General features: G+C 40.9%; 1 protein-coding gene across 1 annotated transcript in view; it reads right to left on the reverse strand.

Annotated features, from left to right (window-relative positions):
- Nucleotides 1-21,546, reverse strand: part of LOC145415704 (sialate:O-sulfotransferase 1-like) — a 49,550-nt gene extending 28,004 nt beyond the window's left edge. Inside the window, exon 1 of the mRNA XM_080284928.1 lies at nt 21,435-21,546. Coding sequence (XP_080141054.1) covers nt 21,435-21,546 — 112 coding nt within the window. The remainder of the gene's footprint in view (nt 1-21,434) is intronic.
- Between the last annotated feature and the right edge of the window lie 5,798 nt (nt 21,547-27,344).

The raw sequence follows: 27,344 nt of genomic DNA on the forward strand, positions 1-27,344 counted from the left end.
TGAGGTGGAAAGAGGGGCAGAGAAATGCAGGGGGAAGGAAGGGGAACATAGGCAGATGAAGGAGGAGGGTCGGGAACAGGAGGAGGAGGAAGAATAAAGTTGATGAGAGAAAGAAGGGAAGGAGAGGAGGTAGGGGAATGCTTCTTCTTGCTATTTATGTTTTTGCCTTATACTTTTCAATCAGTAAGCGAACATAATCATCCCGTGATTGACCATATGATCCGTGTATACAAGCAAGTGACCTGCTGCATTTATTCACACATTCTAAAGGTCAATTTTTGTATTTATCACTTGGCATATAAAACCCGGCTGACCTTTTTTAACCACTGCCTATGAGGATCGAACATTTTCTATCTTTGTCTCCAGTTATGGCAAATTTGCAGCTTTTCCCCAAAGTAATCGTGAAGTTAGATGCAATGATCATGTACCTATATAATTCTATTTAGTTTTGTATAGCGTAGGAAGAGCAGTATTTCAACACCCGGGCTCCTGTGAATTACTCCTGGCTGAGTAAAAGAGTTTGGTTTTAACTGGAATGGAATGCTAGAGCTGTCCCTACCATGAGAGGGTTCCCTGGTGCCTTACTTGAGTCTCGCCTAATACTGTCTGTCTGAAAACTGGGTCGGTAATGACAGCCATCACCATCACCACCATCATCTCGGGTGCAAATGTGTATTAGAGGACGCTCTCCCCTTTTACCTTCCCTTCTGTTTCATTACGCAGCCCGGGATTCCAGTAAATGGTGGTCTAATCTGCATTTAAATGAATCTACATTACGAACTCTCTACAGCGTGGCCAGCTAGCTTATTCCTTTCGTTGATGATTTCACTGGAATAAGTAGCCCGTTTGTATAACGTCTAAAGGAATCTTATTTCTTCGTGTTCACTTTTTTTTAACAGTGGAAAAAATTGATAATATATATATATATATATATATATATATATATATATATATATATATATATATATATATATATATATATATGCTTACATTTTCTACTTATATAGCATAAATATGGACCTTTACAACAAGCGAAATACCATGCGTAGTCAAAAATACATGTGTTATGAAATAAAAGCAAATGACGGCAGTGATAACTGTGAAATCTTTAATTATCTAAGTAAGAACACTTTTTGTAGGCCTTGTGCAAGTCGTAACGCATATACCCATAAACTGCGGCCATTACCATTTGCTGGTAGTTTTAGTGTTAATGTACTGAAATTACTGTCTTCAGCATCAATACATTCCTTCAATAATGCATAACACTGAGTGTTCCTCGAAATGAAGAAATCATATTTCTGAATCCTTCGGATTTCTCTGTGTATATCTGGGATTAGTTTATTCTCTTCACCGGAGTGCATCTAACTTAAGAATAGCCTTGCTCAGACAGGGTTTCCAGAATTGCATTGCATTATTTTACTGGAGCTCGCCTACACTTTTCCCTACACGTAAAGGAAATTTACATCCGTGTTCTAGTATAAGGCATATTCCGGTTACAAAATGTATTGCATTCTGTTCTCGCGATTAGCTGCTTTATTTTTTTTAATCGAAAATAGAGACAGTCATCTACATGCATTTTACACGGGAGGGTATGTAATATTCTGGTCCATTACTCAGTATAAAAAATACATGCTGATGAAGCATAATGGTCCTTTCTAACACTGTTGCATTTTCAAATTACTTAATTCTTTAGCAAGTACATTTCGATCCTCCTACAGGAACAACCACATTTCCTGAGTTAAGATACCTTCCCAGTTTTGATGATTTCCGCAAATGTCGATAGAAAGTTATTCAGCCATACTCGTACATCATCATTTACACTGATAATGATAAGCACAGATCCCCTGGGGAACTCCACTAGGAACGACCACGATGGTGTTTCCTTTTTCAAAACTACACTTTGCCTGTTGTGTTGCCAATTATCTACATTCCCTGCACTTCATGACTTTGAGCAGTATCCTAATCCAGAGGAACTTTTCAAAAGATGTTGTGCATTAGGGAACAAAAATTCAAGCTCTCTTTCTTTCGAGATGACTGGATTTATTGTTTTTTAAAAACTTGAGGTCATAGGTACACGAAAAGACATATTTTGGAAGAGAGTTATGAAGTCAGCCAATATTGCACAAGGAATGATATTACAAGAGAACTCTTCCATTAGAGAATTAAATGCAATTGTGAGACAGTGATGCCAGACGGGTGCTGTGTGGCCGCCGTAATATAAAAGAAATGCAAGCAGACTATTCACCAAAGCAGCGACCACTGAAATAACGACAAGAAACAATGACACAACACTGTGATGAGAGAGGGAGAGAGAGAGAGAGAGAGAGAGAGAGAGAGAGAGAGAGAGAGAGAGAGAGAGAGCAAAGAAGTTGAAAGTTGAAAGGGAAAAAGAGGAGTAAGCAAGAGAAAACGATGCAGAAAGAGGGAGCGAAGAGAGCTTGAAAGAGAGGGAAGGACGAGGAGGAGGGACTCATGTAGGAAGTAGAAGATGTAAGCAGGAGAGGAGGAAAAGGAATAAAGACTTACAGAAAGGAAATATGGGAGAAAGTGAGGACAGAAGAGGAGGAGGAGGAGGAGGAGGATTGGAAGGAGAGAGTAGGAAGTTTAGGGATGGTGGACCTAAGTAAAAAAGTCTATAAGAAACGAGAAGAATAGGAGGAGAAGGAGAAGGAAAACGACAAACAGGAGGAGGAAGAGAAAGAAGAAGGGAGGAGGAGGAGAAGGAGGAAGAAGAGGAGGAGGACTGGAAGGAGGGACAGGAGGAGGAGGAAGTTTTGGTTTGGCGGAACTAAGCTAAAAGTCAATTTATATGGTAATGGTGGGTGCAATCTGGATGATAATGGATAGCACTCACCTTTTTCTAGTTTTTAAAAGCAGGTGATGGTGGCAAGCGGGGGGTGGTAGGGCTCTGGGGGAGGGGAAAGGTATTAGAAGGGGGTGGGTGGAGAATTTTGGGAGAGGAGAAAAAAAAATGAAGTAAGGGGGAGGGGGAGAGGAAAGGGGATGGTGGCAGAGGAGTGCGAGGGGAGTAATTTGAGAGTGAAGTGAGGGGAGTGGAAGAGAAGAGGGTATGAGACGGGAGTGAGATTGAAGTGAGGAGGTGGGGAAGTGAGAAAGGGATCGGAGGGGAGTGTGCTGAGGAGAGGTAAGGTGAGAGTGAAGTGAGGGGGTGCGAGGCGAGGGTGATAAGTTTGGAGTGTGAGAAGTGTCGGGGGGGAGTAAAGTGAGGTGAAGAGAGGGTGAGGGAGTGAGGAGGGTACGGAGGGAGTGAGGTGAGGGGGAGGGGTGAGAAGATGAGAGGAAGGAGTGAAAAGGTGAGACGGGGATGAGTGAAGGTGATGGGGGAGGAGTAAGAAAGCGAGGGATCGAGCGAGGGAGGTGATGCAAGGGAGCGAGGGAGGCGTGTATTTTTGGCTGCGGTGGGATGTCTTTTTTTTTTTTCTCTCTCGATTTTAGGAGGGGAAGTCCATGATATTTTTTCAGTGGTGGCGTAAATGTTTGTGATAATGAAGGTAGTGAGGCGGCGCTGGGGTATTTTTAAGGAGGGGTGCGTAGGGGTGGTGGGAAGAGTGAGGGTGTGTGTTGGGATAGTGATGAGATAGGCAGTTTTGGGATGAGAGAAGGTTTTTGTTTACCTACGGTGAATAACATCGTTTGGTTACGCTAAGAACAAGTAGGACATAGATTACAAGACCCTCGTCGTACAACTGGTCTATAATCTCTACCAGCACAATCAGTGGGCACCGTGACTTTGAGAATGGTACTGAAATAATGTTTGAAAATAATCTTGTAGACGTGATGACCTGAGGCACTTTTCCCGCTTCTGTTCTACTGCTTATCGCGATTCATCACCATGATTCGAAACAGAATGTCTGTGTGCAGGGGTCTTTAGACAGAACATATGGCTCTTCCCAGTGCCCTTGATCCTTTGATAGAGTGCTCACAAAATCAAATGACTTCATCCTTACCTGACTCTTAACCCATCGATCAAGTCTGGTTTAAATCGGATCAACAGGGTTTAAGTTGACCTTACTCTTCGATCTTGACCTTTGACCTACTACTCTGAAAATACATTAATTTCATCCTATCCTCCAAGTTTCATCTACAGCGAATCACAACTATTAAAACGCCGAAACACTGACTTTGCCCTGTGAACTTTACCTCCAGTCAATTATTCTCAAAATTATATCACTTCACACTTACCTGTCCCTCAATTTTTCGACCAACTTTTGACAAGATCGCATCAAAACTGAGCTGATTCTGTTCTTGACCTAAGATCCTTTGCACCCCAGAATTAATCACCCTGTTCTTCAGATGGACCAAATTCATGATAACATCTCTGGTGTAATTCCATCCAATAATTTTTCCATAATCTTGTTGACAGACTGAAAGACAAACAGGAGCAAACCCACAACCCCCTCGCTTTTGATGGGATGGGTATAATATTGCACCTTTGTTGTGGCCTGTTAACCTCTTCGTTTCTGCACAGTTTGTTAGTTTTGCTCCTGCCATAATCATTCAGTTTTGGCCACGTATTGTCGTAGTTGAAGGAGGCTCCCTAACATCTCTTCCTTAGCGATTTATTTTAGGATATGCCTGGTTAATATCCCTTTGTATGTTATTTATGTAGAGTATGGTGACGGATGAATTTATATAACACAGGGAAGGACAGTAGGCTGTAATATGCTAAATAAATCACTTAAGAAAAGGTGTCGGGGAATACGGGTTTAGGAAAGACCTCTCGTAGCGTAGGGCCTAATGAAGGGAAAACTCTAAGTCAGCCGTGTAAATCTGGGGAGGACAAGAATATAGGCAAAATTACGTCATCGATGTGAAAGAGCTTACCAATTACTCCAGAAAATTTTCCATATAGATGAGTGAAAGATACCAACATACTGTGAATTATAACGCATCCTTCCTGTTGTTCAGAGGGGTTAATCAAACTGTCAGACAAAAAATCAAATCACTGTTCATTCTATCGCCACCACTTTCACGAATTACCGTTGTTCTTTCGCTTTAATTTGACCCTGATTTTCGTTCCTCTGTAGCATAGCGTGTGTGTGTGTGTGTGTGTGTGTGTGTGTGTGTGTGTGTGTGTGTGTGTGTGTGTGTGTGTGTGTGTGTGTGTGTGTGTGTGTGTGTGTGTGTGTGTGTGTGTGTGTGTGTGTGTGTGTGTGTGTGTGTGTGTGTGTGTGAACGGTAACAGCCACTATCACATTAACCCTTTCCACGCGTCGGGGGCCCCAAGCAAGGATATCACAGTCCAGTCCATTTCAAGGCAGATGACCGAGCTACTTTCTACGATCGCATTACGTGACCGAAAAACCATCAATCACTCCCTGAGGATCAAATTTAGGACTGACCGGGATGTGTAAAAAAAATTAGTGGCCGAAACAGAACAAGTCACAAAGAACAAAGAGAAGATGAGAGTCAAACTAAGGTACACAAAAACGAAGCGGCTAAAAATAAAAGAATGTTATTTTTTAGCCTACGACTGGGGTTTCTGACGATGAAATATAAATCGAGGGTGTGAGCTGGCTTTACCATTGAATGAAGGTGAGGTTTTGAAGAGGATGGATCTGTGTGAGGGAGTGAGGAGGAAGTGTGAGGGAGAGACAGCAGCAGGAGACGGAAGAGAAGTGTGAAGGAGAGAAAGCAGTAAGAGGCGGGAAAGAAGTGTGAGGGAGAGATGGTAGTAAGAGACGGGAGAGACAGCAATACGAGACGGAGGTGAAGTGTGAGGGAGAGACAACAGTAAGAGACGGAAGAGAAGTGTGAGGGAGAGAGACAGCAGTAAGAGACGGGAGAGAAGTGTGAGGGAGAGAGAGCAGTAGGAGACGGAGAAGTGTGAAGGAGAGAAAGCAGTAAGAGATGGAAGAAAAGTGTGAGGAAGGAATAAGTGTGAGGAAAGAGGAAACGAAGAGAGAAGTGAGAGAAAGAGAGGGAAACTGAGAGACACGTGTGAAGAAGAGTGTGACAGAGAAAGAGCGACGTGTGAGGAAAGGGGTAATGAAGAAAGACAGGGGAGGAAAAGAAATGTCAGGAAGAGGAGGGGGGGAGGATGAAGACAGAAATCTGAGGAGAGGAAAAGCGAGACAGAACTGTGAGAGAAAGACGGAGGACTGTGTAAGATACTGCCCGCAGGTGTGTGTGTGTGTGTGTGTGTGTGTGTGTGTGTGTGTGTGTGTGTGTGTGTGTGTGTGTGTGTGTGTGTGTGTGTGTGTGTGTGTGTGTGTGTGTGTGTGTGTGTGTGTGTGTGTGTGTGTGTGTGTGTGTGTGTGAGAGAGAGAGAGAGAGAGAGAGAGAGAGATTGAAAAACTTCGGCCGACACCAGCTGTGGCGAGGTTGATAAACATTGTATTGCGGGAATTTTTGTGATGAAAAGAACGGGGAACCTTTCTGCATCGAGATTGAATAATAAAAAAAAATATATATATATAGAAACTTTACTTTTTCCTTTACACTTTTCAAAAAATATCAAATTTTTTTATGGATATTATGGCGTTTGATTAAAAAAAAAAAAAAACTCGAAATTTGCGAATAAAATTGATAAAGAAATGGAAACCTATCTAAATATTCTTGTTTTTGAAATAAATCTACACTTTTACTAGAATAATATATAACATCAAATGAAAACACAACTGTGAGGATTTTTATACATACGAAAAAGATCAATGATACTGAATATTAAAGGGAAAAAAATGAGGGTTGTGTCAGAGTTGCGAAGTTGCTTTGATTAGAATATACAAAAGAAGAGATGGATTGTGAGGAAGGGGTGAGGGTGGAGGGATGAAGGGAGAGGGTGGAGGGGATGAGGGAAGAGGATGGAGGGATGACGGGAGGGGTGGACTGATGAGGGGTGCGGGTGGAGGGATGAGGGGTGCGGGTGGAGGGATGAGGGGTGCGGGTGGAGGGATGAGGGTAGAGGGTGGTGGGATGAGGGGGGGGTGGAGGATGAGGGGTGGGGGTGGAGGTATGGAGAAAAAAGTTGGAGGTATTTGGGAGAAGGCGGAGAAATGATGGTAGCGGGTGGAGGAAAGAAGGGAGGGGACGGAGGGATGAAGGGAAAGAGTGAAGGGTTTAGGGGAAAGGGTGGAGGAATGAGGGGAGTGGGTGGGTGGAGGGTGGAGGGATGATGGGAGGGGGGGGAGGGCGGAGGGATGAAAAGAGGGGATGGAGAAGGGTGGAGGGATGACGGGAGAGGGTGGAGGGATGAGGGGTGGGGGTGGACGGATGAGGCAAGAGGGTGGATGGATGAGGGGAGAGGGTGGAGGCTTGGAAGAGGGAGAGAGAGAGAGAGAGGGTGTGAGGGAGAGGAAAGGAGAGGACTGAGGCTGGGAGAAGGGGTTTGGGGAATGGGGAGATGGGGAAATAATGAAATACAGAGGAATAAAGATGAAAGAGGGAAAGAGAGGTGTAGGGAGCAAAGGGGGTAGGGAAACGGGAAGAGGAGCTAAGGAGACAGGGGTGGGGAGAAAGGGGCTAGAGGAAAAAGGGTGGGGGGAGGGGAGACGGGGGAGGAATGGATGAAAAATTAAAAAGTGGGGAAAAAGGAAAGGATGATGATAGGAGATGGGAAGGGAAGCAAGAATGGGTGAGCGGAGGGGGAGGAGGAGGAGCAGGAAGGGTGGAGGAATGGGAAGAGATGAAGGAAAATGTGAAGAAGGATGATGGAGGTGGAGGAAATGATGAGAGGAAATGAAGAAGGGTGATGATGAGGTGAGACAAAGTTCAAGGGCGAAGAAGAAAATGAAAGAAGGAAAGCAGAAAGAGAAACAGCTGAGAGAAAGGAATAAAAAAGGAAGAGGAAGGCCAGGGAAAGACAAAACCGTGAGAAATTATATAAACAGAAAAGAAGCAACGAAAGAGGAATGAACGGGAGAAAGAAGAGAGAAAAGAAGAGTGAAGAAAGCAGAGCAAAATACAGAGGATGAAGAGAGGGACGAATCAGAGGGAACAATATGAATATACAACAGCAGACGGGGAAAAAGATAGAATGAACGAGATAAAAAGGATACAGAGTGGATAAAACAAAGAGAAAAAAGATGAAGAAATGACTGGAAGTAATGAGGGAGGGAGATGATGAGTGGTGTCACAAGGTTGAGGAATAATTATGTAAGAGAAACAAAAGAACATGAGTAAAAAAAAAAAGGATAAAAGAAAAAGCAAATAGAAGAAAGAAATGAAAGGGAAGTGTGAACACATGAAGAGGAGGAAATGGAAAGTGGAAAAGCCAGGGAGGGAAGAAAAAGAGATATAAAAAAGAAAAGACTAAGAAAGAGAGGCACGTAAAGTGAAAAGGGAAAGCAAGAAGGGAGGGAGAAAGTAGGCGAGCAATGGAATGACAGGAAGAATGAGATGAAAAGACAGAAAGAGGAGGAAGAAAAGGGAATGAAAATGACGGCAAGGGGAGCTGGGGAGGGAAGAAGAAAGCAATGAAAAAGTTATGTGATATGAGAAGAATGGAAAGTAAAAGAAAGAGGATATAAAATACAGCAGGAAGGAGAAAACGGAATGTAAGACTAAGAGGGACGAGGGAGGGGCAGAGCAAGGAAAATGTGCTCGGGCTGGATGAAAGGAAGAAAAATGAGAGTAGAGGAAGAAAAGGAGAGAAAAAAGAGGAGCGGAAAAAGGATAGGACAGAAAGTAGAGAATGTGAGAGGAGAGGTAGGTATGAAGGAAGAAAGGAAGGAAGGAGGGAGGCAGGAGAAGAACAAGGTGAAGATGTAAGGCAGGAAAAAAGGAAAGAACTAAGAGGGAAGGAAGAAAGGACACCGAGAGAAAGGGTGAGTTTTGAAGGTGAGCAAAGGGCAGAGGAAACACTGAATTATCAATGAGGGTAAACTAAAGTGTTGTCTTTGAGGGCTGTGCACAAAGACATAACCACCAAATAATGTTCAACGAAGAAAAAATGAAAGTAAAAACAATTATCATCATCATCATTATCGTTATCAACATCTGCATCAAGATCAAACAACGCCAACATTAACAAAATCAAAATCATCATCATCATCCTCATCATCACCTTTACCCCACGGAAAAAAAAAAAAATCTCAATGACATTAATTCTGCGCTTCAACAATGCACATAAAAATGAGAACGTAATTACACAGACTGAGATCAAGAAACACAGCATAAAACAGCATTTACACACACACACACACACACACACACACACACACACACACACACACACACACATTTTCTCTCTCTCTCTCTCTCTCTCTCTCCACAGTATGATTCCAAGAGGTCTGTGAAAATTAAATTCCTTCATTCATTTATTCATCTGTTCATTAATTAATGCTCTCTCTCTCTCTCTCTCTCTCTCTCTCTCTCTCTCTCTCCACAGTTGTAATTCCAAGGTCTATGAAAATTAAATTCCTTCATTCATTTATTCATCTGTTCATTAATGAATCCTCTCTCTCTCTCTCTCTCTCTGCCACTACTGCGGCGAGAATAAAGAAGATCGTATCAATTCTCTAACTGTACTTTATATTATTTATTGTTCCATATGGTTCTCTTTAAAAGCACTGCAGCTAAACACACACACACACACACACACACACACACACACACACACACACACACACACACACTCACTATCTCTGCCTTTTATGTTGCTTCATATCTTAGATCTTAATATCTTTATTTTTTATGTGGACAGTTTTAGTAACATTTTCCTGAAAGAAAGAAATTAGATAGAATGACAGACTGATATAGATGGATAGATAGAGATAGATAGATAGATAAAGAGAGAGAGAGAGAGAGAGAGAGAGAGAGAGAGAGAGAGAGAGAGAGAGAGAGAGAGAGAATCACCTAGTTTTTCCATATACAGTCTTGGTCACCTTATAGATATGAAAAAAATGTCTGGCTAAAATTCTAAACACCGGTTCTCATGTGATGTATTTCAATCTTGCTATCAGTGCTCAGGGACGCCTTCACGTGGTGGTACCGCTATATCCACCCGGCGCCACTGCCTGGTTATACAAGCGCCCCTCAGCCACTTCCCTCTCCACCAAAAGGAGGATGGTGAGCTGCAGGAAGAGGACAAACTCAGCCTGCAATCCATCGGGATCACGCTTCAGATGAGCCTGAGTTTGGTACTACTGCTACTACTACTGCTGCCACTGCTACTACCACTATTACTACTACTACTACCACTACTAATACTACTGTACTACTACCACTACTACTACTACTACCATTAATATTACCACTACCACAACAACAACAGTAACAATAACAACAACAACAGCTACTACTTCTACTACTACTACTACTACTACTACTACTGCTACTACTACTACTACTACCACATTTCTACCGACGATTATACTCAACTCAAAAAAGACCCTCGTAATGAAGGAAGTAATGAGACTATTTAATCCCCCCACTTCGAACAGCCTCTCTTAACATATGGAAATGGTCGGTAGTAGTAGTAGTAGTAGTAGTAGTAGTAGTAGTAGTAGAAGTAATCTCAGGTTAAGTTCCCCTTCTCCTCCAGTTCACCATCCTCTTCTTTATGGGATGGGGGTGTAGTTGAGGGATGCTTATACAACCAGGCACTTCAGTCACCCCGGTGTATCAGTGCCACCACATGAAGGCTTCCCTCTCCACCACCTGTGCCAGTAGTAAAATATAAAAATTCGTCCACGGTTGAAGGGACTAGGTATGATATCAAAGTCAGCTGTGAGGTTGGTTCTCTTTTAGCAGTACTGACACTGAAAGACACAACCATTCACTCCAGCAATACATATCTACATCTATCTATCTATCTATCTATCTATCCATATATATTAATCTAGTCTAGAGTATGCAAATGATGATACTATGAAACCTGAGAAAACTAGCAAAGGAGTTATTATTTTCACAGGAAGGATTTATGTCCTGAGGAGGGGTAGAGGACCTCACCAGATATATTAATACCTCTCTCCTCACTTCAGTTCATTAAGCAGTTCTTATATTGACCTTTATCGTGTTCAGATCAGCCCAGAGTAACAAGAGCAAAAGCAGCAATAAGAACAATAGTAGCATAATAATAACAATAATAATAATAATAATAATAATAATAATAATGATAATAAGAGCAACTTCAGGCACAGAACTTTATTTTTAATCTACGATTCTCAAGACGATTTTATTCAGCTTCAGAAATACTTATCTACCTTGAGGGATTACATACAGCCTTCAGTAATCCCTCTGACACCGGGGCTCACATAGGCAGAAAAAATCGTCTGGCCAGTAAAAGAATAAATTACAGAAATGAACACAATTTGTATTAGCTTCATTTTCCGAGGTCTCTCTCTCTCTCTCTCTCTCTCTCTCTCTCTCTCTCACACACACACACACACACACACACACAAAAGCATACAGTTCTACCAGCTGTGATCGGATGAAAAGTATGGTTTACCTCCTTATCATATGAAAGCATACGTACACGCACATATACACAAACGCCCACACAAAAACATGCACATACAGTACAGACATATACACATACATATCCACTACATAAACACACACACATACATGCACAAATATATACACATACGTATATTCAATCTCACAAGCAAATACATATACCTACACATATACGTATATACACAAATACACATAATACACATATACGCACATACACAAATACATTAAGATATACATACATACATACATACATATGTGCACAGATACACATACATATACACACATGCAATTTAATACCAGTGACCTTCGCCTGAAATAATGCTTTCTCTGTCTGTCTGTCTGTCTGTCTGTCTCTGTCTATCTGTCTGTCTGTCTGTCTGTCTCTCTCTCTCTCTCTCTTACCCTTCACACACACACACACACACACACACACATACACACACACACACACACACACACACACAAATATACAAACATACACACACATGCAGACATGAATACACGTACACAAGGTTGCACAAGAACATAATACATTCTTTGTTTCCATGCCCTTCACACACACACACACACACACACACACACACACACACACACACACAGGAACGTAACACATCTTTTGTCTCCCTGCCCTTCACACACACACACACACACACACACACACACACACACACACAGAAAGATGTGTAAAGGAAAGATGATGATATGTGCTATTAAGTTGAAATTCTCCTAACATTTTCCATTTTTCTTTCAGCACTGTGAACAAATCCTTTACAGAACGGGATTTTTTTTTTTTTATCTTGCGCCAAAACCTCTCAAAGATGTTTTTCATTTTTGCAGCTCTCAAGGTCTTGTTTTTTTCTTCTTAAAATCAATAGTCTCTGATGTAATTTTTGATGCTTGTTTAATGGCACTATTTCTTGGATGACAGGTGTGCAAAATTATATGTCTATTCTGATGTATAAGGATGCAATCGTTATCAGTCTGAGCAGTATTACCCAATCGTTATCAGTCAGAACAGCATTACCGAATCGTTATCAATCAGAGCAATAGTACCTAATCAGTCACTTATTCGGGAACTCTGGTGTTACAATACTTCAATATCAACCTCAACTAAATAAATCGTGAAAGAAGATAGGCAATAGAACTCTTCCCTGTGTTACACGCTACAGATATAAGGGAATGGTTAAACACTTAATATGACTCTCCTTTTCCTGTTATGGGCTTAAACTGTCCTGTAAAATAAATAAAAAATAACCCTGTAAAAAGATATGTCACCCAATAATTAAGCACTTATACCCGGTCGCTGGGGAAGTGCTGATATAATAAAGAAATTACAATACCAGTTTTACTCTAACTTGGCTTAAAATTGCCATCTCTTCGTCTTGAAATCTGAGTTGAAACAAGAGATTAACCTTAGAGTACAGTGCCAGTCACGAAGAAGTGCTGTGGGATGTAGAAGCACAGTATTCTCTTATTCTGCCACTGAGTTACGTGAAATAAGCTGAAAACAGACAAATACCTTAGCCAAGTTAAGGTAATTCGACTGTTATGGCTACAGGTATGAAAGGAAAAAGGCAGGAGAACTGAGACATAGGGACGATCACAAAGTCTTCGCGTTATAGTTAAGATTCTCTCTCTCTCTCTCTCTCTCTCTCTCATACCTTTGGCACATGATGTTAGCAAAGGTACCAACCATGGATGTGAATATAATTAGGGTGGTTACCGTGGAATTCAAGTCAACCCCCACTTCTCCCAAATGAAGGTAACCATGATGCAGATTATGATGATGAAGATCCACAGAAATAAATGGAATTCTTTATGAGTTTCGTGTCGCCCCAGTGAAGCTTACAATGCTGAGAACTCTTCGTTGATAAGAATAAAATAATAATAATAATAATAATAATAATAATAATAATAATAATAATAATAATAATATTAATAATAATAATAATAATAATAATCTATCCATCATCCAATCCTACATTGCCCCATGAGAAGCGTAGGAGCCCGGGGCTAGGCAGTTGGTCCCGATATTTAAGATGAGAGTGACCAGCCTCACTCATCCTTGAGTGGAATTACATGAGCAATCAACCCCAACCATCCCTCGGCTATAAACCTTAACTGGCTCAATCCGACTGGAGCGCAATAATTACCCACTTAACCACCAGGCACCAAAAGTTTGGTTACATGGTTACCACCCAGCGTGGTAAATGGTTTTCTGGTGTACAGGAAACCATTTGGCTTGTCACTCAGTGAAGTGTCACCCACAGGCAGAAGGAAGAGGAAAGAATAATGGAAAGCCAAGAGTGTAAAGTCACCCGTAAGCAGAAGGACAAGGAAAGAATGAAGGAGAGAAAGACAGAAGAGGATAGAAGGAAAGAAGGCTGGAGAAGAAAGTAAGACACCCGACACCAGCACTACATCGAGTGAGTGGATGGTGAGCGCCCTCACCTACCAAAAATAATAATAAAAATAATAATAATAATAATAATAATTACTATTATGAGAGAGAGAGAGAGAGAGAGAGAGAGAGAGAGAGAGAGAGAGAGAGAGAGAGAGAGAGAGGTTGGGCGGCAACCTGCAGGTGTGCTTTGAACTCCTACTCGTACGTTACATACACTTACACAAGTGCTCTCTCTCTCTCTCTCTCTCTCTCACACACACACACACACACAAACCTTTACTCTCTCTCTCTCTCTCTCTCTCTCTCTCTCACACACACACACACACACACACACACACACACACAAACACCTGCGCCCCCACACAGGTAGATACGTATATCGGTCTCTGGTTGTCAGGGACGCCGTGTGGTTGCTATGGGGAAGGGAGGGAGGGAGGGAGGGAGGGGAAAGGAGGGGAGGGGAGGGAGGGAGGGATGCCTAGTCAACAACACACATATTGATCAGTCCTGCCTTGTTCGGTATTTTGGTTATGGAAATTTTCAGATAATATTTATATGACTCTCTTTTTATAGTTTGCAAATATATATATGACCGAAAACTATATGTAAATAAAAAAAAAAAATAGTAATAAGAGTATGAATTTCGCATGAAGGATTTTTAGATGCCATTATCAGTCTTACCACGTTCGCTATTTTTGTTAAGGCTATTTTCAGATGAGACACATTTTTATTTTTATGCTCAGTAAATCTTTCCAGGAAAAAAATTAATAATAATTATGCACAGGGTGTTTTGTTCTGGTATTTTTCATATGATGGAAGTTATTAATGCTTCGCTCATTTATACTAGTGGAAAGTCAATACATTAATCACAGTAAGCGGTAATAGTGGATTCTGTTTATATGAACTGAGTATTAAAGAGCTTTATGTGTTAATCAGCCAATCCTCGTTCAGTATTTTTGGCAGGGGGATTTCAAAATAACACAATTCTATTTTTACTGGTCTGTAAATTTTAACCTGCACGAGATATACACGTAAATATACAGTAGTATTAAGCAGCAGCAGCAGTAGCTCCAGGTTCACCTGAAACGTGAACTCGGTAGACTGCAGGCTGCAATTGCCCTCATTCTGCAGTCCACTAAACTCCTTTGGGGGGACCGAAGTTGAGGAGAGTCTGTTTAACCAGGTAGTGGAGCCGTTCAGGTACACAGGTGCAGCGACACATGAATTAATGATGCTAGTTACATAAGATTAATATATTTATGATGATAGTAAAGCCTTTGAATTTGGATAATACTCAGGCCACTTTTTAAGACTGCAAATTTTCTACACGTACAATATCTACAGCTGAGATGATAAAGTTAGTGATGTAAGTATGGATAATGTATGGAGTGGTGGTAGTTGTGGACTCAGGTTCATCCGAAACAAGAACCCGGTGGACTGCAGAATGAGTTGCTCTTTTTCTGCAGCCCACCATCCTCCTTCTGGGGAACAGGCAGGGAGCAGAGAGACGTTCGTATAACCAGGCAACGCCAAAGCCCGGTCCTATCAGTGCCACCGCGTGAAGGCATCCCTCACCAGCACAAGTATTGGAGTAAGGGAGATTGATACATCTGTTCTGTTCGTTATTTTGACAAGGCAAGAGATTTAGAAAATACGTTATTTTCCCTCGATACACTTACATCAAACAGGCACCGAAACAGTGCATAAACCTGCACACCGACTGATAATGAATGAAATTACTAAATATTCTCTATGAGCGAAAAAAAAGTTTGATATAAAGCAATTTTCCGATAATAACAAAGTTTCATTTCGATCTATATAACCATCAGTCTTATTTATCCAGTCTTTTATTGTCCCCCAAGGATGCAGGGACCCGGTGCTAATTTACTTAGTCCTGATAGCCAAGGGTGAACAGCTACTCTTCCGTGAGCACCAATACGGGATCAATAAACCAACCATTTTTGGATGTAAACAGTCATGGACCACATCCGGTTGGAGCGCCTTAACCTTGTACACCATCAGGCGTCCATCTGAATACTTGGTTACCACCTAACGTATTAAGTTATTTTCTGGGCTACAAGAAGTTATCTGATTTTTGACTAAGTGTTGAGCCGCCAGACAAGGAAAGTTCCATCTTATACACCTGCCTGCCACCTCGAAACTTAAAGTATGAAATCAGCAAAGCGGTAGCCAAAAATTCAACTACGGTATCTGGTAACACTGTGGGAGGGGAGAGATTACGGGAGGGGAGAGGTTATGGAAGAAGGAGAGTTGGGGGAGCTAATGGTTCTTACTCCTCCCCCTTCCAAGCCCATCCCTCGCCCCTTTCCATCCCCATCCCTCTCTCATGGTCACCAAACACAGTAGATAAGGGCGGCTGGCTACTACTTCACTACCACTTGTCCATCATTTACTCTTTCGAAGTGGTGAGCGAGTGTATACCGCGGAACTTTTCTAGAGCGTACCTTGTGATGTAAGTATGAATTTTCTGGGAGGAATAGAAACCTTGATGTACAGGTCAATTTTAACTTTTTCGATATTTCTGGTATGGGAAATTTGAGATACTACATAAGTTTTTCATTTTATACCTTGCAAATTAACAGGATCACCATATATATACATAAATCAGTATAGCCCGTGATCATATTTTGAGTGTGCGTCATGTAAGAGGGGAAGGAGACGATGTATAACCTATTTCTTTATACATGATCATTATACACACACAATTTCCATACATAAACCAAAACGCCTCTTGAATAGCAATATTGTGAGTAGGTATTATGTACAGGAGGAAGAAATTTTTGACGCTACATGAATTATAACTTTGTACACGGCAGTTATTCATGCAAGAAATGTATACATAGGCAAGAATGGCTCGTAAATATGAATGTTGTTTGTATGAATTAGGTCTAAGGGGAAGAATGGTTTATGTAAAGGCGTGTGTGTGTGTGTGTGTGTGTGTGTGTGTGTGTGTGTGTGTGTGTGTGTGTGTGTGTGTGTGTGTGTGTGTGTGTGTGTGTACAATGGATGGCTTCGTTATTTGCCCTGGCACGTGGGATATTACGTGTGAGGTAGGTCGGTATATAGGCAGGTCCTGTAAGTAAGTATAGGCTGCTTGGTAATCATACAGGTTGGCAGGTGGAGATGAAAGTAACAATACTTAAAGGTAGGTAATAGGCAGGTTGAAAAAAAGGGCAATGGAAACAAATGATACACGGCAGGAAAATAAACAGATAGATATAGGTAGAGAGGAGTACATAAAAATGATGAAGACAGGTTGGAAAACAAATCAGTAGGTAGACAAACGGGCACATTATAATTATGTATATACTGTAGAGAGAGAGAGAGAGAGAGACGGAAGGAAGGCGTGGGAGGACGCCCCGGGAGCAAGTCAGTGTAATATAAACTGATACCTGATGTCCATCCGACTCCACCCTATCCCCTCCCCACCACGCTACATATCAACCCCTTCCTCTCTTTGTATCTATCAGTCCATTTATCTATCTCCCTGTTTGTCTCTCAACTGGGGTAGGCTGAAGTAAAATGCTAGAGTAGGCTTGACAATGACAGAGTTAATATAAAGGCACACTTATTAAAACCTCCCTAGATGGCTCAGCATTAACTGATGAGGTGAAATGGGAGGAGCCGTCAAAGCTAAACGTGGTGTGCGCCATCCGTAGACTAAGGAGTGAAAATCTGGGTGCTGAGATAACAAAGGCACGCTTAGTTACCTGTCGCCGTGCTATAGGCTAAAGAAACATAGCTACACGTGATGCTGTGTTGGAGAAGGCAAAGACGCGGGAACTATGTGATCACTATGACATATAAGAAAAGAGAAAAAACCCCATCCGGTTGCTGAAGAAGAATGGCAGAGAATACGGAGATAAATAAATAAAATAAAGGAATAACTAAAGAAATAAACGTACGTCAGATGAACGTGGCTGCGTCATTCAAAACGTCAGTCTTTTTTGCTCTTTCACTTCCATGGCGATTGTGTGTGTGTGTGTGTGTGTGTGTGTGTGTGTGTGTGTGTGTGTGTGTGTGTGTGTGTGTGTGTGTGTGTGTGTGTGTTTTGCTATCTCTAGACGATTTTATTTAACTACGAGGGGCTTGATATTAGCCTTCTTTAACCCCCTAGCGCCAAAATATCTTCCCTCCAAAACCGTCCGAAGGCAGCAAAAATAAACGCTAAATTACATCACTCTATTGAAGGTGTTCATCTCTCTCTCTCTCTCTCTTACCGACAAGCGATTTTATTCAGCTCAGGGAAAATCCAGCAATAAATCCCTTCAATCCGATGACGCATTTCCGTATTTTATCCTTGCTTCCTAGAAATTATTTGATTAATTTTGGGGGAAGAAACTGTCATAGTGACAGAGAGAGAGAGAGAGAGAGAGAGAGAGAGAGAGAGAGAGAGAATTATTCACTGACCATGTGCTATCAGAACAATTCATTACCTTGGAGGAGGGTATGATTCACCCGTGTCTGTTTGTCTGTCTGTTTATGTACATGATATTTTACATAGTTGTCATCGGATCTTCATGACGTAAGGTGGCTAGTGGCTAGTGGGTCAAGGAAGAGTTAATTCGGTTTTGAGGCAGATCAGGATATGGACGCTGGGAATCATAAATTAAAAGGCGTTGTGGAGGTATGCGCCTTTCAAGTTGTGTAACAGGGCAGACTAAAGCCGAAATTTTAATTGACTGTGTGAAACTGTACAAGTACTTGTCTGGTAGGGAAGAGGAGTTCATCATGAATTCTATTGGCGCTGGAGGAGGTATGCGCTCTCGAACTACACTCTAGTTTCACGTATGAATATAATATACAATATATATATATATATATATATATATATATATATATATATATATATATATATATATATATATATATATATATATATATTCACTCATCTTAAATGTCGGGACCAACTGCCTAGCCCCGGGCTCCTGCGCTCCTCCTGGGGCAATGTAGGATTGGATGATAGATGGATGGATCTATCTATCTATGTGTGTGTGTGTGTGTGTGTGTGTGTGTGTGTGTGTGTGTGTGTGTGTGTACAATCACAAATAAACCGATCGTTCCAGAGAATCATAATGAGAAGAAAAACTTGAGACAGCTGGAAAGAGGAGAAGGGGATAAGGTATAAATAAGAACCTGGGATGAAGAGTAAACAAAGGAGAATGGATAGGATGAGAGAAATAAAGAAGACAGAAACTGTGGAGGGGAAGACAAGTGGAAGGGAAAGAGGAAATGCACAATGAAATAGAGGGGAGTTAGTCAAGGGAACCAGATAATAATAATTATAAAAGACAAAAAGCGGAACACACGGCAGAAAATACAGAGAGAAAACGATGGGAAGAGGAAGAGAAGAAGGGGAAATGCAGCGACACGGGGAAAAAAAAAAAATGAGTGCGCGAGGATAATGCGGAGCGTGATAAATTAACCCCTTAACTCCGGTGACGTATTTACTTAGTTTATTCTTCGCTAATTATTGTCCTTCCGGACGATTTCATTCAGCTTAGGAAAGGAATCTCGCACTGTATGAACATCTTGAATCTTGTGACGCATTTTTCACACTAATCTTGCTACTTGAAGATGATTTTGTTCAGCTTTGGAAAGACCTCGAGAGAGAGAGAGAGAGAGAGAGAGAGAGAGGACGTACCGTACAGAAAGATTAGCCTATATTTAAATCTCTTAAGGCAAAGCATGTATTTTTATGCTATTCTTAAAGCTACTAGACAATTCTATTTAGCTTGGCCCGGCATAATAATAGTCAAAGGTTAAAGGAAGGCTATATCAAATCCTTACAGTTAGAAGTCTCTCCTAAACAGAACAAAATCGTCTGAAATAAACATGATAAAAATGAAAACACAAAATGGTGGATGAAAACGATAATAATGTGTGTTCCTTCTCTAGTCTCAAGAAAATTTTAGGCCCAGGAAGATAGACTGTAAAAAAAAAATAAATAAATAAATAAAACAAAAAACTGTACTGTATGCTTATTAGAAACACAGCCATTATGATGTAAAAAAAAAAAAGGTGGACTGAAGACTAATAATGAACAATGTGATTCATAGTTAGCATTTTTTTCCGTCCGCCCATTACCACCCTATTAATGATGCATGACCCTCATCGACCACTACCTCTATAGGACCATTAGACCGCCAACATTATCAGGTAGGTAACATCATCTTGGTCAACTTACCTGTAACTACCAACATCTGTTCAACACCACTGCCAACACATAACACCTGTCCAACACCACCGCCAACACACAACACCTGCCCAACACCACTGCCAACACACAACACCTGCCCAACAACATGGCCAACACACCTGCCCAACACCACTGCCAACACAAAACACCCGCCCAACACCACTGCCATGACACAACACCTGTCCAGCACCAATGCCAACATACACAACACCTGCCAAACACCACTGCCAACACTTCACTATGCTCCTCTCGGCTTCATACTGCATACTACAAAGGGGCGTATTAGATTTGGCATAGGAGGTTTCTTAGCACGTCATCCTTAGCGATCTATTTTGCGTATGACATCTTTACACTCTCTTGTATGTTTCTCAGATCGCTAACATACACGCAGGATACTGTAGTGTAATGTGCTGAATAATTCGCTAAGGAAAAAGTGTTACGAAATCTTCAAATCCACTTGGAGTAGGACCCAAAGGTTACCTTAACCCTACCTGTAAGTCCCCTACAGCGTCCCCTCTTAACTCACTTGTCACTACGCATCCAAGAATCCTCCTCTCTAAAGCACATGATCAACTTTTTTTTTTTTTTTTTTTACAGAAATCACCTGTCTCTTTGTAGCATGAATATTTTTGGACTTCTTTGTGATTAATCCTTTCAACACGGTGTTTTTTTTTTTTTTTTTTATTCTTCCTACCACCAGACGATTTGATTCAACTTAAAAAAGATCTCTCGTACCGAAAGAGTGAATGAAGGCTGCATCTGACCCTTCTAGTTCGAAAAGCCTGTCTTAAACTCAACAATATCGTCTTCAGGTGGTAATAATAGCCAATAAAAGACGTCAGCAGATTCGGGGAGTAAAACCATCAATTGTTTACGAGTATATAAGTACTAACTGCTTAACAGGTACTCTATCACACTACTTAGATGATGGCAAAATATGTTCTCCTCTTGCACGTCGTCATTACAAGTCGGATATACAAAATCAGAGATACTTTCACCGTTACAAAGTTTCCTTCATTACACCTGCAAGAGTCATCCTACACCACACCACACCACACACACACCACAACCACCACTACCACCACCACACTGTTAGCCTCTAATCTTCCCACACCACCTCCAGTACCATTACTGCCACCATAATAATTAGCCGACATACTATATTTATCACCAGCGATGGCCTTACTGTACACTTCGGGGAGCCCTAGACAAGACAGTCACATGAGGCCCTCCAGTACAACGTGATTTTCATATCCTAACATTAAAATACCAGTGACTTTTTCTACAGAGCTGTCCATGTTCTAAAATATTAACTATAATATTACGTTAAAGAGTAATTAGTAAATCGTATTAAAAATCTTTCACTTATATTACAGTAATTAGCCAAACTTGGGGGCCCCTTGTGAGCGGACCCTGGACAGTTTCTCAATTTGCCCACCCCCAAAGCCGCCACTGTTAGCACCTCACCTGATTCTTCTAGTATCTGTAATGCCATCAACATGTCGCAGTCATAGCCCCTTCTCCTCGCCCTACCCCTCACACAAGCACAAAGCTACACCACACGACATCTTCGTCAAACCAGGACACCACTACACTCTACACCATCATACCACACCATACCATATTATCAAATCACCATGACACTAAACGATTACACCATACCATACCATACCATCACTGTCTCACCTCACTACACTACAACTCTGTTACATCATCACGCCAAATCATACCACAGCAACACAACTCCAGTATACCATCACATCACATCAACATTACACATCACTATCACCACGCCATACCACACATCATCGTATCACACTAAAACCAAAGAATATCACAAGAACTGGGCTTCTCCTTTCCATAGCACCTCTTCTGGTTAACCCCATATTCTAACGTTGATTTATTGTTACAACTCCGCATTTACGATGGGCAGATGGTAATTTTAGGCCAAGTTAAAGTAAAAAGAGTATGACATAATTTCGCACCGGGTCAATTAATGCCGATGACAAAAACAGACTGACAATTAAACACATCCTGTCGAACACTTCCTCTTTAACCTGCGCTACTACTACACAAAACCCCTCCCCATTTATACTTGGCCAGCATTGCAAGAGCGTTAATTCTGGCCATTACTCTCCTTCCACGTACAAGGAATCCTACAGTAGCCCTTATAGGAACGTACAATAATTGCAGTTACAGTTCATTACACCACCTCACACCAGCGTAAGTGAGGCGAGTGTATAAAGGTGATAAATGGATGATATTGACTACTGCACCACATCACACCACCACAGCGTTACTACATTACACCACACTTCACCACAATATACCACACCACATCACACCACACTACCACAACTTCACATTACTACACCACACTTCATCATACTTCACCACAATATACTACACCACACTACCACATCTTCACTATACTACACCACACTTGACACCACCACATCACACTACAACAACTTCATTATATTACACCTTACTTCACCACATTATACCACACCACACTACACCACACCACACCACACTATCACATCTTCACTATATCATACCACACTTCACCACAATATACCACACCACACCACACCATCACTTCACTATATTACACCACACTTCACCACAATATACCACACCACACCACACCATCACAACTTCACTATATTACACCACACTTCACCACAATATATCACACCACTCCACCACTTCACCATATTACACCATACTTCACCACAATATACCACACCACACTAAACCACACCACACCACTGAACACAAGAGGGGCAAGCGTATGGGGATGATTTATGGCTGATATTGACCCCGTAATCACACCGCAACTCACCACACCATACACCACACTACCACGGCTCCACCACACTACACCACCCTACCACAACTCCACTATACCACATCACATCATACCAGCAAAAAGACAGATGCATGGAGCTGATCTGTGGCTACTCCTGACCCCATATCATACCACACGCCTCATCACCCAACCAAAACTCCATTACACAACCACATCACATCACATTTCACCACACCAGCGCAAGGAAGGAAGGTGAGTGGGGTGGTATATTGCTATTGTCAACTCCTACACCGCACTACACCACAACACATTAACTACACACCTCACCATATCTCATCTAATATGAACTTAGCACTTCACACTACCGCCACACCACACCACACCACACTACAACACACCACACCGCAACTTCATTAGGCCACACCACACTGCCACACAACAAGGACGGCAGGTGTGTGAGGGTGATAATATACGATTATTACTAACCCCACATCATACCACACCACACCACACCACTGCACCAATCACGTTCTATCATACCAGCACACCACAGGGCAGGCAGGTATGTCAGGTGATGTAGGGCCACCAAATACCTCTACATCACACAACACCACACACCACAACACCACACACTACAAACCACAACACCACCCTACCACAACTCCCATCATACCCTCACACCACAAGGCGGGCAGGTATTTGAGGTGAAATATGACCACTATTGATCCCTACACCACACCACACACCACCACACCAAAACTAATCTGTACCACAACACCACAGTACCACACCTCCCATCATACCCTCCCACCACAAGACAGGCAGGTGTGTGAGGTGATATATGACCTCTATTGACCCCCGGGAACAAGGGTCACGTCATGTATGTAACGCGACCCAGGCTGACCTTTGCCGCCGCACCAGAGACTAACGAGTACTCAGAAATGACCTATAATTAACCAAACAACCCAATACAGGTGAATGGACTGGGGGTAAATAAAAATAGGAGCTACTGATTACCTCTTCGTTATTTTCAAAAGTGCCTGTGTAATCGATATAAGCAGAAAAGTATCATTAAAATATAGATTAAACGTTTATTACCACTCTTTACCTAACAACCCAAGTATGGAGGTGAAAGCAGAGGGATATCTAAAAACTAAGGGAATACTGATACTACTAGATAATCAAGCAACGACCCAGATATAAAGATAAATTCAGCGAGGTATAAAAAAAAAAAAAAAAAAAAAAAGAGAAACACCTAATACTACTTCATTATTTACAGAATATCCCACATGAAAAAATAATAAATAAATAAATATATAAATAAATAAATGCATAGGAGTGTGTAAAAACAGAGATATTGAATACCACTAGATTATTAAGCAAAACTCACGTACACAGATAAATGCAAAGGGATATATTGAATACTAATACATATTAAGCAAAAATCCACTATATGTATCTGACTGCAAAAGGTTTATAAAGACAAAAAAAAAAAATCATATATTACTCCATATTTAACAACTTACATGCAACAATAAGGAAATATTGGGTAGAGTTTCGTAGTGTCTATAAATGCCTAAACAATCGATATGAGCTGAAAAGTATATTATATGAAAACTCCTAAACCCCGGGTGATGTCCTTTTGGAGCATCCCTTTTGCTGCCAGGCGATTTTATTCAACTTTAAGGAAGGTTTCTGGTATTTAAAGGTTTTATCAAGGCCACACATCCAGCGCACACAGTTCAAAAATTCGATCCCAAACCGAATAATATCGTTAGGAGGCAGGAAAATATGAAAAAGACCTCCCCAGGCTCAATGGGTTTAGTGAAAGTGAATATTAAGTTACCAAGCAAGTAAAAAAAGCAATTCGATAGATGACGGCAAATAATATATGAAAATAGAGGAACTGTTGAACACTGTCTCCATGATCGACTGGAACGATCGCAGAAGTGCATGTAAAATAACGAAAATACTGAATTCTGTATCAGGTTTCCTAAAAATGCCTATATACAGTAAGTCGGACACATGTAAAAAACACCAAATATATATACATACAAGGGAATGATTGACTACCGTGTCGCAGACTACATATCCCACGTATAAAGGTGAAAATAGATAAGTACATTAAAAAAAAGTGGAAATAATTAGTGACGTTTCGTAATTTCTATAATCGCCTACATAAAAAGATGCCAGTAGGAATATATTTAGAGGAGTTATACCACAATTCAGAAATTATCCTTAAAATTCATCCATCTGAGCAATTCCTTGAGCATTTATCCGACTTGCAACGGCTATGGAATAAAGCGTAATACTGTGTGAATGGCAGTAATGGGGAATAAAACATCCATTTCCACCCACTGTTGCAAAAACATTAACATTCCATCCACTGAGTTTACTTATTTATTTATATTTTTATTTGACGGTTCATAAAGTATTATAATTATTATTATTATGGTTATTTTCTGTAGTGATTGGGTTAAAATCGCCATAGTCACTAGTTATATGCGTAATAAATTAACAAATAACCAAGATTATATATAAAAAAAAAAAACACTTTTTTACCTGTAACATAATAGCGGAAACAGAATTTTATAATGAACGTAATTATTATCCGTGATATCAAATTAGGCACAAGAAAAATATACGGTGTGCAGGCATCCTGTGGCAAAACAATAGCAAGAATGATGATAATAATAATAATAATAATAATAATAATAATAGTACCACTAGCAGTAGTATTAGTAGTAGTCGTAGTAGTAGTAGTAGTAGTAATAATAATAATAATAATAATAATAATATAACCACACTATTAACCACAAAAACATTCATACTCGTAAACATGCCAACAAAAGGAATTACGCAAAACGCCCCGCTCTATCTACTTAGCTCATGTGTCCGGCTCTAAATACGCTCCACTCACACAGACACATTTCACCCACCGTGCATAACATATAATGAGAATATTTACCACAAATTCATCATCTCATTCAGCCCTCACGTAAGGTTAAAGTCATGGGGTTGGTGGTAACAAGTGCATGAACGACACTACAACACTGATATATACGAGTACAGATGACTGGTACTGATGGCCACTTCAGGTAGTTTTTTATTATTATGCAAGGTAGACGGAACCTAAGGCTGGAAACCCGCAAGAATGTTCCCTCCAAGAAAATAAATAAATAAATGAAAGCCAAATTCAAGATCCGTTCATTTCGAGGTGCCGGGACACATTGCGTTTAAAAGACTGGAGATCACTGGCAGAAGGGAAATACAGACAGAGGAAAATATCTTCAGGGTATGAAATCTAGTTCTTGGGAATGCAATAACACTTAGTTTTTCATTTTAAAAACTTATCCTAGATATAGATATAAATACATAGATACAGATGTGCTGTTGAAAAAAGCAAATTCTCAATTGCATTAAAAAATAAAAACAAGAAATATTGCCAGCAGCACTTACCGCTTGTGACGCATTAGCTGCACGGTTATTTGCACCGAAAGTGGCGTGTAGCGGTGTCAACATCTTCCAAAGCCAAGTCCATAAAGTGTGGGGCTACTCCACCTCTTGTCCCTTTATGTAACACCTTGAGGCATGCAGGGAAGACGTGGCTGGCATCCCCACTCCCTCTCATATCTCCTATAACACATACTGAAAAGATGGGAGATGGTGACATGTGAGTTTGACTGTGTTAAGGTTGGCGGTTTTGTGATAACGAGTGACCCGGCCTTGATATTAACACCTGTAGACCGAAACAGATATATGAATCATATTCTCTTCGGTTAAGAAAAGTCCCTAACATCTATTTCTAAGTGATTTATTTTGCTTATTACACCTTCCTGTCCTGTGGTATATAAATCCTTCTAACATCGCCACACTCAGCATAAATAACGAGGAAAAGGATATTAGTAAGACAAATCCAAAAATAAATCGCTCAGGAAGAGGACCCAGGGAGCTTCCTTACCCAGCGAGAATACGGGTCCCACAGCTGAGGAAAATCGTCTGGTCGAATAAATAACAGAATAAACAACATCAAGTCTGAGTGAACTGCTTACTACTTTCAACCCGAGTCTTTTATTTTTAACTTCTATCTCCAGACGATTTTATTAAGCCTGATTTAGACTTTTCGAGCTGGAAGGATTAGATGCAGCCTTCATTTACCCTTTCACTCATACAAAGCTCCTGCATTTGCCCTTTCACTCATATAAGGCTACTGTATTTACCCTTTCACTCATATAAGGCTCCTGTATTTACCCTTTCTCTCATATAAGGCTAAAGTATTTACCCTTTCACTCATAAAAGGCTAACGTATTTACCCTTTCACTCATATAAGGCTCCTGTATTTACCCTTTCTCTCATATAAGGCTAACGTATTTACCCTTTCACTCATATAAGGCTCATATATTTACCCTTTCTCTCATATAAGGATAACGTATTTACCCTTTCACTCATATAAGGCTCCTGTATTTACCCTTTCTCTCATATAA

This window comes from Coenobita brevimanus, chromosome 13 (genome assembly GCF_032717465.1).
Source record: "Coenobita brevimanus isolate Jiangsu-jjx chromosome 13, ASM3271746v2, whole genome shotgun sequence".
NCBI classification, from domain to species: Eukaryota; Metazoa; Arthropoda; class Malacostraca; order Decapoda; family Coenobitidae; genus Coenobita; species Coenobita brevimanus.